The 17,367-nt window shown below is 40.7% G+C and overlaps 3 protein-coding genes across 5 annotated transcripts in view; 2 read left to right on the forward strand and 1 right to left on the reverse strand.

The window, feature by feature from the left end:
• Positions 1-257: 257 nt before the first annotated feature.
• On the forward strand, positions 258-7,701 carry efcab14 (EF-hand calcium binding domain 14). Of its 2 annotated transcripts, none has more exons than XM_041055383.1 (9): positions 258-1,001; positions 2,123-2,268; positions 2,426-2,571; positions 3,351-3,449; positions 3,541-3,648; positions 5,063-5,215; positions 5,300-5,408; positions 5,496-5,627; positions 6,110-7,701. In XM_041055383.1, exons 1-9 carry the CDS (start codon positions 826-828, stop codon positions 6,286-6,288), a joined length of 1,248 nt encoding a protein of 415 aa, XP_040911317.1. In that variant the 5' UTR covers positions 258-825; the 3' UTR covers positions 6,289-7,701. The 2 variants fall into 2 exon arrangements, with proteins under 2 accessions (XP_040911317.1, XP_040911316.1); XM_041055382.1 differs by having other exon boundaries at positions 259-1,001; positions 2,120-2,268.
• On the reverse strand, positions 7,692-9,031 carry znf830 (zinc finger protein 830). The gene has a single exon (XM_041055384.1). It carries the CDS (start codon positions 8,980-8,982, stop codon positions 7,942-7,944), a length of 1,041 nt encoding a protein of 346 aa, XP_040911318.1. The 5' UTR covers positions 8,983-9,031; the 3' UTR covers positions 7,692-7,941.
• Positions 9,032-9,152: 121 nt separating this feature from the next.
• Positions 9,153-17,367, forward strand: part of LOC121193691 (ankyrin repeat domain-containing protein 13C-like) — a 29,369-nt gene continuing 21,154 nt past the window's right edge. For both annotated transcript variants that reach the window (XR_005895305.1, XM_041056126.1), the window contains exons 1-12: positions 9,153-9,969; positions 10,083-10,124; positions 10,924-11,028; positions 12,978-13,063; positions 13,348-13,393; positions 13,628-13,694; positions 13,876-14,020; positions 14,119-14,250; positions 15,106-15,267; positions 15,375-15,454; positions 15,628-15,726; positions 17,245-17,345. Coding sequence is in view for 1 of the 2 variants with exons in the window: in XM_041056126.1 (XP_040912060.1) it covers positions 9,591-9,969; positions 10,083-10,124; positions 10,924-11,028; positions 12,978-13,063; positions 13,348-13,393; positions 13,628-13,694; positions 13,876-14,020; positions 14,119-14,250; positions 15,106-15,267; positions 15,375-15,454; positions 15,628-15,726; positions 17,245-17,345 (1,444 nt within the window). In the remaining variant the exon portion in view is untranslated. The remainder of the gene's footprint in view (positions 9,970-10,082; positions 10,125-10,923; positions 11,029-12,977; positions 13,064-13,347; positions 13,394-13,627; positions 13,695-13,875; positions 14,021-14,118; positions 14,251-15,105; positions 15,268-15,374; positions 15,455-15,627; positions 15,727-17,244; positions 17,346-17,367) is intronic.

The following is a 17,367-nucleotide window of genomic DNA, read 5'->3' on the forward strand; positions in this document are numbered from 1 at the left end:
CACAGAACAACCACAAAGAGACACAAAACGACTACAGATAAGCGCAAAATGACCACAAAGAGCCGCAAAACGACCATGAAAAGGCAAAGGCCGGTATAGAAGGACTGGGGGGGCTTTTACCTGTATGTGCCCAGGGGGGGCATTTCCTCATAATCCGTCCATGGTCTCTGGGTCAGAGAGGGTGGTGTTGCGGTCTGCGTCGCTCCCTGTCAATACAGAGCAGGGGAAGTTGTAGCTCTTCACTGCACCAATCAGCTGTAAGGATACTCGGATGCCCTGCCCAAACAACACAGGGAGTAGCACTGTTTGCTGGAAGTACAGCGCCGCAGATTTAGATTGTATAATAGATTGGGTTTGTTAATCTATTTAAAGACTTTTTGCCGTGTTTTCGAAATGAGCGACGTTAGGACGGGTAACTTTAAATCTCGCTGAGACGAGGCGATCGCACAGTAACGTCAACCAGCCAAGTGTTAGCTACTGTTAGCAAGGTGTCAGATGTTAGCTGGGTTAGCTAACGTATGTGATAAACCGGCAGCCAGTCACAAAAAGTTGTTGTAGAAAGGCTTTTTAGGGAGAGTAATGTAATGCCGACAGACTGCTGAACATTTTTGTCTATTCGGTGTTAGTCAACAAAGCAAACAACCCGCACAGTCCGATGTGTTTATATCCGTCAGAGCCGTTGCGTGGTTGAAATTCAAGCTAGCAGGCGAACATTGAGTTAGCTCAGCTGCTACATAAACAACAACATCCACCAAACTGGACAAAACGTTGGATTTAGTTGGGTTTAAATCGGGCTCGGCGGGTTCGCTGACCCCTCAGAAGAAGATGAAGAAGAGAAAGGAGCTCAATGCACTGATTGGACTCGGGGACACCAAGAGAAAGAAGACTAAAAAGGGGTCAGGTCACCGACTTCTCCGAACCGAGCCGCCGGACTCAGAGTCCGACTCGAGCTCGGACGACGACGAGTTCAACAACATGAGCGGCGGAGCCAACTTTGGGAAGTAAGTGATCGACTTAATAACGTTTTATTGTGGAATACGATATGGTGTATTACAGCTAAAGTAGGTGATTAGCGGCAGAAAGATTTTGATAATCGATTTTTTATTTTAATCATTTTTCAGGCAAAAATGCCTGATTTGCTGGATCTCCAAATGCGAGGATTTGACTTTTTGTCATACACAATTGGTTTTGAGTTTTGGACTGCTGGTTGAATAAAACAAGCTGTTGAAATAGATTACCTTGGGGAATTTAAATTGCCGTTTTCCTACTGTTTTCTGGTATTGTTTTTCTGACAGAACAATTAGTTCATTGAGAGCATAATCGACGGATTAATCGATAATGAAAGTAATCATTAGTTGCAGCCCTAAAGTAAAAGAAAAACTGAAGCAGAGAGTTGAAACAACTGGTGGTCATTTTAAGAACAGTACTTTATACCACATCAGCTATATGAAGTCAGTTCAGGTAATCTGTCTATTCTAGGTAAAAGTACATTGTAGTTATAAATTGCTGTTATTAAATTATTGACATTACAGACTTATAGACATCAGGTTGCCAGTACATCGGAACCAGAGCACCTACTATTTAATTCTTCTTTACAATTCATACAATTTAATTCTTCTTTGCACAAATGTATGTATAGATTGGCAGTGAAAAATCCTGAATCCTGAATCCTGAATTTTGTTTTTCAGCTCACATGCTCTGAGACAGAAACAGTCCAATCTCACTTTGTCCAGAGTGCATCAACTACAGTATATTGTGGTCATTGTGCAGATGTCAAAAGAAAGTATTTAACATGACTTGATCAGTCTGCTTGCTCCTCTTCTGTACTTGGAGCATTGTAAAACAGAACAGATATATTTGCAGACTACAAAGATGGTCAAGCTTTTTTTCTGAAGCCTGATATCAGCCAAATTAGAAATAATATATTCTACATACAGCATGAGTATGATTTGATGATATAGTATGTAGCAGCACCGTCTTCTGAAGCACCATTTTTTTTATCACTAAGCCTCCTAATTCCCATAGCATAGCATGCAGTCTTCTGCATGTCTCCTTCATTATTAATGAAAGAGGCTGTGAAGTTGTAATGTCTAACGTTACTGTTTTTTCTTTCCCATAGAAGAAGCTACACGCAGTGCTGCAATGTGTGCTACCCCTTGTTTCTGTTCATCATACTCGCTGCCTGTGTCATGGCCTGTGCTGGACTCATATGGATGCAGATTGCTCTGAAAGAAGATCTAGACTCACTGAAAGAAAAGCTGCATAGCAGTAAGACTCATTATCACACACCAACAGTTACCTTGTGATTGTCATAAAAAGCTCACCGACCTTTGGACACTTAAACCTGTTAAATCCCAGGTACACAGCCATGCATTCCTTTGTTTTTAACATTGCTATTAACATATTGTAATGTCTTTTGTAACAGTGGAATCCAGCCAGAAGGTGTCATCAAGTGAAATACCAAAACTAAGTGAAGACCTGAAAAACAAGGAGAGAAGGTTTGATGACATTGAGAACGGGGACAAGGGGTTGAGCAAACTCTGGTCTAACCTAACAGAGATGAACAGAAAGGTCAGTTGTCATCTGTGCCCGGAGGGGTTTTGAAGCTGCATTGACATTCAATCTGTCACGGACTACCTAGAGGTCACAACAAACTGTGGAAGAATATCAAGAGTTTTAATGTTGGTCATACAAGTTAGACTGAGTCTGTTAAATGTGCTTGTGATACTCTGCTGCTGAGAGTCCCTGTTAAATAGATTATACCATACAGTGATAATAGAATAGAGAATAGAAATGATGCCAACTGTAACTTGAAGATGTAATGATGTGCAAGTCTTTTCTTTGGGTTGTGGAAACTGAGAATCAGAGGTGAAAAGGAAGCCATACACATTCCACATGATACAATAATAGCATGATATGACTGTACAGTTGTAAAGCAGTAGTGTTACTTCCTGCAATTAGAGAACTAGCAGAGCAAGCTTAGCTTTTTTTGGTGCCACTACGAAACCAGATTACTCTACGAATGGGGTTTGCAGTGAAATAATCTGAGTATCTATCATTGTTTTATAATGGCAACATTGTTTTTACTCTGAAAAAAGAGTTAGAGCTGGTAATACAATGACTAACTGTGTGTGACAGCTGCACAAATGTTTCAATTTCAGATATATTTTTAGAGAGAAGTTTCACACAGGTTTTAAGTTTGCACACACTGGAGTAAAATACTCTATTTTTATTCTACAAGCTTGCTTAGTCTTGATTTTAGGGTCATTAAAAAAATTAGGTGGCCAGACAGTTTGGTAATCCTGTCTTGCAGATGGAACTGAATGGTTTGTGTCATTTTACCCCTGCAGATCAGTTTGCTGGACTCTGCCGTAAACCACTTAAAGGCCAACCTGAAATCAGCTGCTGATTTAATCAGCCTTCCGACAACTGTTGAAGAGCTTCAAAAGGTAAAGACAAAGCAAAATGGAACAAGAAAATATATTTACTTCAGAATCTGTTTTTTACCTAAACATTTTTCAAACTATTTTTCTTTTTCAGAGTGTTGCTACAATTGGCAGCACACTAACAAGTGTCCAGCACGATGTGAAGACTATGCAGGCTGCTATTGAAGATCAGAAGAAAGATGACGAATTGAAGAAGACAACGGTAAATTCAAGCTAGTGATATTTTTAATAGTTTCTCACTTTAACACTGAACAGCTGACTGAGTTGGTATAAAAACTGCGTTTCCACTTCCCTGTTCTGCTTAATTAATTGTAATTGTTTGTGTGGCCTTGTAGAGTAACAGCCACATAGGAACCACCTTTTCTTTTTTTGCATTGTTTGTGTACATTTAATCATTCATGTATATCTCATAATGAATCAGCTCTTGTGACTGTTTCCATTCTTTAGTCACTGTGATGATAAATATTGTCTGCAGTGAGAGGGAGGTAGTCGATGAGAATAGCCTTAACCTTTCAGAATAATTTGTCAAACTGACAAACATAAAAGAATACAAGCTACGCTCCTTCGTACGTGGTGTTGGGCTGCAAACTCTAGTATTTCACATGAGCAAAGCCGATGGATTTTTCATGAGTCAAAGTCAAAGCTGGATTTCACTTATGCTGTTTGACAGCTTGTCTTTTTTTATTTACTTCTCTATGTTCGCTGCGGAGATTGCTAGAGACCACTTTTCTCCTTATTTATTATATATGTATGAATGTATTGACGGGAGTGTGTGTGCAGAAGACAAAACAGGACATTGTGCTTCAGTGAATTAGCTGAATAACTTGACGTACCAGTGTGTAATGAAGCACTTCTCAGCTGTAAGATATTCTGGTTCTTTTGCATATTTGTCTCACTCAGAATTGTGGCAAATGCACTTACATATGGCAACGATGACTCCGTAGATGAAATGTCACTTGATCTGCTTAACTGTAGCACAGATACAAACCAGAAGCGGCAGTGAACTGTGCCACTGCCAGATTAATTTGTTTATCTCTTTACCCAAGCAAGCATGCATGTTTTTTTTTTTTCACTTCTTCTCAGGCTTACATTGAAAGAGTCACTGGGTTAAGAAGGTCCTGTCATTTCTTGGACCCACGCGTTGGGTTTTCATTCATTATGCATGAAACAAGTGCCAATCTATTTTGGGAGGCTCAGATGCTTTAGTAAAACTAGGTCAAATATGTGAGACAACTGCAGAATGTTTTCTCCACTTTATTTTTTGTAAGCTAAATAGGATGGGGAAAAAGAGCAAATGACCAAATAATAATATGTGTATATTTTTTATGCAGTAACCTCAACAATTATGGGATGTCAGTTATGATTTGCTTGCAGGCTGAGGCCTCTATAGTCTGACTCTAATCTGTAGTCATGACTTAAGATTCAGAGGTATATTGCCAACTTTTAACTTAAGAAAATGAATAACTTGGTACACAGTTTGCTGTTTACCAGCCTAATCTCCCAGGACGCTTGATCCTCTGCTGGAATTCCCATGTTTGCACTCGTCTTAGAGACAAGAAATCTTATCCAATAGTAAGCTGCAGGTTGCTTTACATTTTTTTTTTTTATTGTCATAGGACATAACAGACCTGAGAAAAGCAGTGAGTGAGGCTAACAAGACAGAGGAGCAGCGCCACACGTGGACTGCTGAGCAGATCAATGTCCTCCTCTCTACGGTTGCAGATCTTCGTCAGAGAGTGGTCTCATTAGAGGATGCCTCAAAACAAAGTGTGAGTCACACTTAGTTTTTGATGGATTGTTCAGCCCAGAGAGTAAAATTCCACTTTAAATTTCATCTTCCATTCTTTTCGCAGTTAGAGGACAGAGATGCATCTGCTCAAATGGCAATCACAAGTGAAACTCCAGCAACTGAGACAGTGAAAGAAGCTACTACAACCAAAGCAACACCTGGAGATGCACAGGGTACAGTGTTGGATCATTCAGGCTGTCAATTAATTTGCCCTATGTTGCATTTTTATATTTTTTTCTTCTAATGTTTCATTTTCACAGAGATATCCACGCCCCTGGCAGAGCCGCACACAAGCAGACATCCACGCTTCTTAACTCCAAACCGCTCCAAGAGAAATGCTGAGACAAGATGTCCAAAGAGGGTGTCCTTGCCTGGTGTCAGTTCCCTGAAAGGTGTGCACTACAAAGTAGTATATCTCAGAATTCATTAAAGGAATATTGTGACATTTTGGGAAATACATCTGTTTTCTTTCTTGCCAAGAGTTAGATGAGAAGGCAGGTATCTCTATGGTAACCAACCGGCAGTCTAGCACAAAACCCTCTGTAAAGCTGCAACTCCTCATTTTTACACTTATAATTTTCAATCAGATCCCGGTAGTCGAGTTTGATAGCTTTGTACAGTACTAAAGCTATCTGTTTCCCCCTGTTTCCAGCCTTTATGCTAAGCTAAGCCTTCATGCTGGCTTTGGCCTTTATATGTCCTGCACAGATATGAGACTGAAATCAGTCTCATCTCATCTAACTCTAAGCAAAAAATGTCAAACTATTGCTTCAAAAAGCTACAGATAGAATTGTTAATACAATTGCGCAGTTCCCTCATCGACAACCTTGTTTTTGTTTTTCCTAATAATAATAACAACATTTCTTGTTTGCAGACTTGGAGGACGTCTTCCAGCAGGCAGGCGTTGGACGTAATGCACTCGGATTAACTTACCAAGACCTGAGGAAAGTATTTGGAACATCAACTCCTAATGCACGTACATTGGCGTGCTTTGACAATGATGGGGACCAGAGGTACTCCCTGATGGAGCTGAGAGCTGCTGTAGGTTTGTGAGCACATTATCACTGACAGCAGTGAACAGTATTGAAACCCAGTGGGGTCTGGGGGCTCGGAGTTCCCGACCCTCTTCTGTAATTGCTGCACTTTTGTGAACTGAATATTTATCATACTGATTGTGGAACAGTGGCGCTGGCATGCCCCCCTAATCACCCCTCCCTCCCCTCAGTCCATTTCAACACAACCTCAGCCACAAAACATCTTAAATTTTAACAGTTATCAATATGAGTACCTGTCTGCAGGATATCCAGCTCTTATTTTAGCAAATCCCTTTGAATATATTAATAAACCATGAAAATTAAGTGTTGTGAATGATTTTGAATTCCATTTTCCACACTGTTCTCAAACTTGCTGTTTTCCTGCACCTGTGTTTTGTTCTTTTTAACCAATCTGTCTCATTTTGATGTAACATTTTTGTGTGTTTAGCTTCTGTGGAGGCTGTAAATGTCAGTCTGTTGCAGATGTCCTCACCCATCAACAGAACCACCTGGTACAACTCACCTGAACCTTATTTATAGAGCTCCAGAATTTTATGAATGTTTACAAATGACTACTAGAAATAGACTTTTTTGTGAGACATTGGTTTTGTTTTTAGACAGTTTCCTAACTTATCTGAAACACACAATTGAGCATAAGAGTAAAGATTTTTGTATGCTCTTTTCTAAGCTGAATCTGAAGTTTCTGATTTCTTTTTCTGTTGAGTGTTTTTCTCATTTATCTTCAGTTAGTTGTAGTTGCTTTTGGGATCATGTGTTTAATCCACCTGTACATTTGTCTGTTGTTTTGTTTTTGCAGTTTTCTCTTCTGCATAATTTGAAGGGCTATGAACACTTTGAATCACCCAGAGAAGAATTTTGAAGTGGTAACTCGTGAGGCATATGTAGCAATAACAAAATTACTTAGATATTGCTTGATTAAAAATGCAGTAGACAGAAGGCACACTTAGCTCACAATGTGTAACAGGTAGTATAAGAAGCACTGACCATCATTCTTTACTTGATTCATTTTATTCCATTTCTATGGACCTAATAATGGTGTATTTACATAGCAAATTTGTCATACTCAAACATTGTTGTAATCTCAAAATGGTGTAAATGTATTGTCCACCATCTTGTGAAGGGGACTGGGTTGGTAAAATTTGCTTTACGGTCTTAATCTCAGCATTGTACATTTTTAAGATAATTCTGTTGTGCTTTGCATGTTGCTTATAATGTAACATGAACAAATAATTTATAAACTTAACATAGTCGACTACTTGTTTTTGCAGGACAATGGTTAGTTGAGCTCAAAATGTAATGTAGCTTTGGCCATTATGACTTAGATTTTGGGTCTGTGCTGCTACTGTACATGAGAGATTTTAAGAATGTGTTTTTGTGTGAGCACCAATGAATAAACACACACTTAAAGCTTTGTGGTCTGTCTGGTGTTTCGAGACATAAACTGAGAAGTTCTGTCTTCTGGTGGTGGTTAAATGTTTTAGTAGAATGTTGCAAAACACTTACATCATCACATTTAACCCAGTCTGAAATATACAAAAAGAAGCGATGAAGATGTTTTAACAAACATATTTACAGTTTTCTGACATACAAAAAAAATACCTCTCTTAGATGCTTCAACAACATTCTGGACAAAATCATTTCTCACAGATATTTATGCCAGTGCCCCTTTGGCCCTCCAGTCCCGGGACAAAAGCCCCAGCAGCTCCTCTTCATCCTCCTCTTCCTCCTCAATGCTGCCATCAATCTCCGTGTGTTGCTCCTTCCTGGACAGTGGTTTGCTTTTCACCACATCGCGCTTGTCTCTCAGCAGCTCAACCCTCCTGTAACACTCAATTTGTTCATCGATTTCGTCGATCTGACGTTCAAGACGGCCCTCCTCGTCGTCCTCAGCTACGATAGCCTCTGATTTTGTGTTCACCTGTCGTATCTCCTTCTGAAACTCTTCCCATTCCTTGTCCATTTGATCTTTGGGCGCGTCAACGTTGCGCACTTTGGCATCTCTTATTGGATCATCGAAGAAGCCCTCCGGCAGCGCCTCGGCTGTGTTTTCTTTCTTTTCTGCGCTTTTCTCCTGCACATCTGCTTTGAGGATGGACCCAGAGTGGGAGATGGCGGGTGTGGATGGGATGGAGCTGTCAAAGAAATCAGCTGGTAGTCCTGCAGCTTCAGCCCTCTGAGGAGGGTGGTTTGTGGTTCCTGTCTGAGCTGCCTCTTCAGCATCTGCTTCATCATCCTCTTCATCATCATAAACTCCAGCCAAGAGACTCAAACCTGCAGACTTGTGAGCAGAAGCAGCTTCCTTTTCACTGGATTTCTCAAAGAAGTTTCTTGGCAGCCCTGAGGTAGACTGGCCTGCAACCGGTGCTGGTTTCGCCTTTTTCCCGTTAACGTCCTCCTCATCCGATGCTTTTCTCTTCACTGGTTGGTTCTGTGGAGTCACTGGCTGACTCTTTTCTCCCTTCAGCTCAGCAACTTTCTCTTTGTGCTGTTTACCGAGGACATGAGCCGCCCATAGCAACTCGGACTTCACCTGCACACTGCACAGCACACAGCTGAGGTGCCCAAGGCTGTTGTATTTAGCAAAAGGAGACTCAATGCGCTTCTTGTCTGTCGATTGTCTTTGTTTTTCTCTCATCAAGCGCCGCAGCTCCTCTTGATTTACAACTTTCTTCCCTTTCTTAGCAGCTGCCATTTTTGAAAACAACTTGTGAGCGAGCTAGCGAGCTAGCTACGTGCTTGCTCTGAAGTGTGTCTCATAAAGATGACACTCATGCACGAATTCGCGTTCGAACTGGAAGGGGGGGTGTTGTTGGATTGTCTCGCGAGATTAGCCAGCTAGCGGAGACCGTTAGCTCAGCTGGTTCATTGTACCGTCTGAATTTTGCCGCAAAGCAAATTGAATTGATGCAATTTTAAAGCGTATAACTCAGAAGCGGTGGGTAAGACAACGATGTAGTCGTTTGCTATTCGTTCTTACTCTTAGCTGTATGTTAATTTAGTGCGTGTGTGTTTTGTTATGTTTAGTATTATTTTCTGCTTTCATCGCCGCACCCACTTCATTTTTTATTGTGGGCTAGCTAGCTACCAAACTCTGCTGGGAGCTAATGTTGGTTGTGGAACCGGACAGCAGGTGTAACGTTATTAGATCAACGCAGAGCAACCAGCTTAACAACGCTTAAATTGCCACCACGCTGAAATTAAATTATATTTGCGGATATTGCTAATGCTCACTAGTCCCCAGATTTATTCACCAGCCTGTAGCTTAGTGATTCGTTAACCTGGTAACCTACCACAGTCATCATGACAGGTGAGAAGATACGCGCCATGCGGAAGGACCACAACAAACAAACAAATAAAAATGAAGAGATTATGGACACTTATGAAGAGACCTCCAACGGCACTATTCCCAACGGTACCAGTAATCATTTCAAATCCAACAAGGCTTTTCAGAAATCAATCAAAACCTCCGTACTGCAGCAGCAGCAGCAGCTCAATGCAAACAACATTAACGGCAACCCATCATCAATTGGCACCATAGTCAATGATAACAACAAGAACCCAATAATCCTGACAAGCGAGGACTTGGAGTTCCCTGTTCACGAATGCGTGTTCAAGGGAGATGTGCGTCGGCTCTCCTCTCTCATCAGGACCCACAGCATCTCTCAGAAGGATGTACATGGTAAGCTTTCTGATATTACCTGATTGCCTTTGGAGTAAAAACCATTACATATGTGGTATTATTGATGTTTATATTTATCTGTATTTATTGTCCTAACGTGCTTTTCTTTTTAGGGAACACGCCTCTTCACCTGGCTGTGATGCTGGGCCACAAAGGTAAATCTGAACATTAGTGTGATCAAATATATTGTTTTTGTTTTTTATCTTAACAGCCTATTGTTATACACAGGATTAACCTAAATGAACAAAAAGCTTCTCAGAGAATAATCTACCAGTCTCAATTTGAGCCCAGAAAATTACACTAAATCTGCCGTGGTCCATGGCCTTGCATCTGTCATAATGTGGCTTTATCGAAACAGTTTAAGGCATCCTCATTAAAAGGCCATTTTTAAGGCACAGTCAGTTCTGCTATTCTTGCAGTAGCATCCATACTCCTGCAACATCTCAGCATGACTTTTCAGACCTCTGCAGTGGCATAACATAAAAGTGGTCTAATGGTTGTTTGATAAAGAGAAAAAAAGAATCTCTCTCCCCTCCTTGCTTTGAGAAGTGGCTCAGTGATGTGGTGTCTTTATTAAGTACTTCCAATCTGACTCATACTCTGAATTTGTTCAGATTTGGGGTCCCTTTATTGATTAAATCAGAGAGCAAATGGACTTGGCTACAACTAAGTAGTCTATGCTGATTTATCTGGCCCTCTTGAGTGTGGCTAAATGTATTTGACCTACCTTTTAAATCATACTTAGTGAATGTCCCAGGACTGTGCTAATGTACGGATAGTTCCAGCCCTGTATGGACATTTCTATCATGGCAGCGATGAACACTGGAGATATGGGATATCTGAGCATGCATAAACTATTATTTACTCCAGAAACCTATTTTTTGGTTTTTTTGTGTACAGAATAAAAGCAGACTTATTCCCATTTGTCTCTATGATAATTTGCTTCTCTTTCAGAATGTGCCCTGCTTCTGCTGGCCCACAATGCACCTGTAAAGATAAAGAACGCACAGGGATGGAGTCCTTTAGCAGAGGCCATCAGCTACGGCGACAGGCAAATGAGTAAGTTATGTCAGCAGTGCTGTCAATAGCTGTATGCTGTTCTGGGCTTTTCATAATTGGGATGTCAACCCTGAACATTACTACTTTGATATTATGGTTAATAATGTGTACATCATGTTGGTTTTTCACAAAGTCCCCCCAAAAAATCAAGGGGACTAAATACTTTAAGAGGCCACAGCATATGTGTGAGTGTTCAGATGCGACTGCTATCTCGTCAGCCCAGCTAAAAAGCTAAAGGCGGGGATTTTCTCTGAGCGGTCATCATCCAGATGGGCTGGAGCTCAGCCTGAATGATGGCTTAGTGTTAGGACGCCCTGAGCTTACAGCCTGGTCACCACCCTGCTTAATGATGCCACTGCTTTTAAATCTAACATCCACTGAAAAGAGATTTGCTGACCTTTTTTTTTTTTTTTTTTAGGTCTGTTGTTAATTTTGTATAATTCACTAAAGATAAAGGAAAATATGAAGGACAGGCTTAATTTCTAGTAAAGGCACCAAGCACTAAATAGTTTATCCCAGTTTTTGTGGCTAAGCCGAGATCACTAATTTCAGTTGTTGTTGTTTGGCTGTATAGATAACGTTATGGTGAATTATCAGCATCCTGATCTTATGTTGCCTCTCATGGGGGTTGTGAGGCCCAGCAGTTTGAGCAATGACCCTCGACCTTGTTAGTATGCGTCTCGACTCTCCGTGCCTGCTGTGGCAGGCTGGCTTGGGACTGGGACCAGGAGTTTCGCTTGGAGAAGGTCACATCACTCACAAGGGTGAAGGGGAGGCAGGGAAGCAGAGAGAGGGGGCTGGGTACATTCACACCATCAGCAAGGACATGCAGAGAAAGTCAAACTCTGACAGTGTGGTGTTTAGATTTAGATTTTTGGTCAGATAAAATGCAGCACACAGCTGACAAATGTAGAATAATGTGTTCCTAAAAGCAAATGTGTGGGTTACAGCTTTTCACGAAATACTGCAGTCTTGTCATCAGTCTTTTACACATGTGCACATTGCGTCAGCAGCTCGCTCACTGGTGGTCTGTGTGTGCAATGACGATCTGCCCGAATGCAGTGAGTGCCTCCTCAGCACTTATCTACTCAGTCCACATCCATTCTCAGTCCAGTATTTCCAGCCTGGTCAAGATAACCAGGGTGCATTTAAAATGTTATACTTTTTTTTTTTTTTTAGTTAATATTATGTTGATTTATTATGGCTGATCCGGCATCATTAAGTGTTTGCTGGTCAGTTTGTGAGAGAGAGCTCGGCTTCATGCGACAGTGCGTTCAGCTGATCCAATCAGTGCTACTGATGCATGTAATATGAAATATGTTGCTTCTGTACGGAAATTAATTATAGCAGAGTAGGAATGCTCACTCACGTTTATGTGTAACACTATAAAAATCTGCGCAGGGTGCTGGTTGAATCCTTTGGACTGTTTGTTTTTAGAGTTTCAAAACATCATAATGACACACACTCAAGTGGTCAGTTTATTAGGTACACTTGTACAAGCTGTTCTTCCCTGAAGTGTACTTTCATGATGCTAATAATGTTCAGGCTTTGTTGACACTGTCATAGAGGTGTTATTTAAATGACATGTTTTAGCATTGATGTCATAGTCACTGGTGGTGGTGTACTGGACTGCAGTATATTCAGAGGTGTTTTTGATATTCTGCGTTGGCATTTCTGTGCTGCAGTTTCTTGTTATTTATCTGCCGACAAGTATGCTGATACTGTTATACGTGTGACAAGCTAAAATCAGCCGAAACGATCAACTGTGTCCATGTGTCAGCCTGACAGTAATTGGGAAGCCAAGCTGTGTACTGTTTTAGAACAACTACGTTTTGAAAGTGCTGTAAGAAATTGGACTGCATACCTTACTCAGCATCATTTAGGTGTGAATGTGCATCGCTGACATGAGAGAATGACTGAATATATTCTTTCTCACCCTCTTTCCCTAGTCACAGCAATATTGCGGAAGTTAAAGCAGCAGTCCAGGGAGAGTGTGGAAGATAAGAGGCCAAAATTACTGAAAGCTCTCAGGGAGGTGAGGATCACAGCTGACTTCACTTCCACAGATGTTTCTGCCACACCAAACCCGTGTGTAGAACTGCTATCATTCTGCATCGCAGAACTTTCACTCCGTCATATTTTAAAAATCTCTGCAGGCTTTGATTTGCATAAGTGACTATTGCCCGTCCTTGAGGATGCATATTAATTGCTGGAATGCAGAGTGTGAAATCTTCGCTGTACTTTACTTTTTGTCTAACCGGTGAAACTATGATGCATCAGTTGAAGTTGCTTTTAGTCTGAAATGTTTCTTTTCTGTAGCTTGGTGACTTTTATCTGGAGCTGCATTGGGATTTTCAGAGCTGGGGTGAGTTTTCTTATTTCCCACAAATAAAAAGTTGTTTACATGCTCTATTGTCAAACCTTATACCAACACTTGTTTGATAAGACCAACTTTAATTTGAAGTCACTTTCCTGAGTTCCTCAAAGTTGCAGGATGGGTCAGTTGTGTTTTGTGAATCATCAGTAGAAAACCTGTAGAATGAAAATCTTGTAGTATCAGCCACACCTGAACTTATTCATGTTCTCATCTGTATCGTAGTGCCTTTGTTGTCCCGGATGCTGCCATCTGATGCTTGTAAAATCTACAAGCAGGGCATCAATATTAGGTAAGACATCAGATAGTAAAAAAAAGGTTGTTACTGTACCTAATGATAGAATCTTAAATCACTGAAAGTTTGAAGCAGCGAATGGTAGATATCCAGGTCGAAGATTTCTTTTAGATCTAAGAAGTAGGGCGCAACAGTCTTCATAGACCCTCTCGTCTCTTCTCTCTCTCTTTTAATTTAGACTTGACACCACTCTCATAGACTTCACTGATATGAAGTGTCAACGCGGAGATCTTAGTTTCATTTTCAACGGCGACGCTGCACCCTCCCAGTCCTTCGTGGTTCTGGACAACGAAGCGAAAGTGTACCAAAGAATACACCACGAGGTTAGCGAGTGGTAATCGCTGCATCTGTGTTTCACACTGTGTCATCAGCTGTTGAAGATGAATAGCGAGACCCAACTCTAAAACTGTTTTTCTCTAAGGAGTCAGAGATGGAGACTGAAGAAGAGGTGGATATTCTGATGAGCAGTGACGTCTACTCTGCAACTCTGTCTACCAAGTCCATCACTTTCTCCCGCAGTCAGATTGGCTGGCTCTTCAGAGAGGATAAAACAGTAAGGCTCTTGTGATAGAGATCGCAAACACAGTGAGACTACTTCATGATGAAAAACGGTTGCGTAAAGTTTTCAGAACTTGAATCCCCTGCACACCCACACTGTGTCTGATTGAACTTCTGCTCAGGTTGATGGGTGGAGCTTTGCTGGGAATTATGTGAGTTCACCAGCCTCCACATCCTAATAAGAATGATAAAGGTGAAATTATTCCTTGTCCTGCCCAAACAGGTTCAACGAAGCTGACTGGGAGAGCGAGGGAGATGCCAGTCAGACGTAGTCGTAGTCTGTATACGATCAAACAATAGACCAGAAAAAACAAAGGTGTAACAAACAATATTAGAGATATAGAGCCTCATTCAGTTTATTTGTCCCTGTAAGCTTTACCAGCTCCAACACCCATAATAGCAGGGCACTGGTACAAGTAAAACTAGATGAACTGCATCCATATTATTTACACTTGTGGTTTTCTTATTATTAAAACCACCTGTTTGGGTTTACCATTGGTGTACCATATGTTCATATGAACTCTTTATAAAAGCAGAGTTTTCAAACTGATTTCTCTTATGCAGCCTGTGCAGCACAGTCAAAGTTATATTGATGTCTGAAATGTTTTGTTGCACAATGACTCTGAAAGATCTGTGTGTACTTTATCGCCTCTCTCTGTTCAGTGGTTGTATAAACTTACACACATTTGACTGCTGATTGGGATGAGAGAAGATGGAAGAAAATGAAACCTGTAACCTCTTGTAAAGTTAGCACAGTCCTACGCTCAGGCTGCTCCCTGGCACATTTTAAGAAGCAGAACTTGAAATCGCTGGGTGACGAAACACCAAAATCTACTTGTTTTCTGTTCAGGAGAGAGTTGGAAACTTCCTGGCTGACTTCTATGCAGTGAACGGTCTGGTGCTAGAGTCGAGAAAACGGCGAGAGCACCTCAGTGAAGAGGACATCCTGAGGAACAAAGCCATCATGGAGAGCTTGAGTAAAGGAGGCAGCATCAGTGAACAGAACTTTGAGGTGAGATGAAAGGAAGCCAGCAGTCAGTCTTGATTCACTAATGTTAAATAGTAAAGGAGATCTGATGATTGTGATTATGCCGTTGACTGATATCTTCTTGTCCCCAGCCTGTAAGGAGGCAGTCCCTCACAGCTCCAGCCCCCAACACCATTTCTTGGGAAGAGTACATCACTGCAGAGCATGGAAAGTACGTATCTGGTATTTTCTTTGATTTCTTCAGTCTTTACCGTGATTAGTCAGTTATTCACTGCAGCTACAAGAAAAATTGTATGAACTCTGAATCCGAAATCCATGTGAACCACCATAGATTATAAAAAGCAATGTCTTTGTGTGTTTGTCTGTGTCTTTTCCCACCTTCAGGCCACCTCATCTTGGGAGAGAGCTTGTGTGCAAGGAAAGCAAGAAGAACTTCAAAGCTACTGTAGCCATGAGCCAGGATTTCCCTCTAGGCATTGAGTCGTAAGTAACATCCTTTCCTCCTTAGATCTATTTACAAAGCTTTCTGCACAGATTGATCCTGGGTGAATACACTGGGATACACTTGGGATTTTAGAAAAGGGTAGTGTGGAGATGAAATAATTCAGATCAGATAATTGGACCAGGTAGACGCGAGGGCTTCACTGATTGCGTGGGGGAGCCACAGATGAGATGCTTGCAAAATCAACTGCTCCATCATGTGACGACAGAATTTCAGTGTTTTACATTATTATTTAGCCCAACAAGGGTATGATGTTAGCTGTGCATGTGCTGTTTGAAGGATGGGGGGGGGGGCTTCTTATTTCTTTCTCATTTCCTATAGACTTATGTCTTTATTCATGCACCTTGTGGCATTTGTGTCAGGTGAAATTTTATTTCACAAAGTGCAGTAGCACTTATTTTCTATGGTTTCTTCTAGATCTGCAGTAGTTTGGGCTGTGCCTTCTGCTTTGGTCAAATAAATAAATGAAAATATTGATATTAGCGCACAAATAGTAAGGGAAACGCTCTCTACAGATTCGATTTGGATAAACCATTACAAATACTTTTGCCTGTCCACCAGACTTTATGTAGCCTAACCTAATCCAATACTTTATTCATTTTTTATATTTTCCAAATAATGCTTACATGGAAAGCCAAAATAGTGTTTTCTTTGCTGTGAATCATGATCATGTGAGAAAGAGGTTCATGGAGCGCAAACAAGATCTGAGGAAAAGAGAAATTGGTTGTAGAAATCAAATATGATGTGGTTTGTAATGGGTTACAGGCAGCACTGTAAAACATTACTGGGACATAATGTAGTAAATTGCTTCATCTCTTTTACTGATTGAACCTTAATGGAGCCAGCAATAAAACCCCACCCTTTATAATAGCTAATGGTTTGTAATGCCATTTGTGTCCTGTGCTTTATAATGTTAAAAATATGAAGTTCTTAGTACTTTTTTTAGTACAAGGTAAATCTGAGTGGTGGCAAAATAATAAATGATAAAGAAAAGAAAACTTACATCGCATAGTCTCATGTTTGCTAATCTTATCAGTTATTTCTCATCCTCAAGGATACTGTTTGAAAATATGAGCATTAAGTCATGAGTTTAACCACTGCATTGCTTAATAAGCATCCAAACCATTCAAGGATGGTGTTTGAATGAATAACATTTTAAATGTAATAATTTTAATACTGTATTACACAAGCTAACTAGTTTAACCTGGCATTCGCCTGGCTGATTAATCGATTAACCCATCAAAAGAAAATTAATCTACTGTTTTTAAACTATTTTTGATAGTTTATTAACTGTCATTTTACAACAGCAATAATTTGATGGTTCTCAAATGTGGAAAATGTTAGTATTCTTTGTTCACTCAAGATATCAAATTGCAGTTTGGCCTAATCCCCTTTCTGTTGCTGTCGAGACTTCAGGAGTTTGTCTGTACCTGACAGGAAATGTTGGCAAAGAAAAGGCTGTGAAAGAAAACTGCTGACTCACTTTCCACTGCCTGCAGGTTACTAAACGTGTTGGAGGTCATAGCCCCGTTCAAGCACTTCAACAAACTCCGTGAGTTTGTTCAGATGAAACTTCCTCCTGGGTTTCCAGTCAAACTTGGTACGTGTACGTCGATCTACTA

This window comes from Toxotes jaculatrix, chromosome 14, assembly GCF_017976425.1.
Source record: "Toxotes jaculatrix isolate fToxJac2 chromosome 14, fToxJac2.pri, whole genome shotgun sequence".
NCBI lineage: Eukaryota > Metazoa > Chordata > Actinopteri > Toxotidae > Toxotes > Toxotes jaculatrix.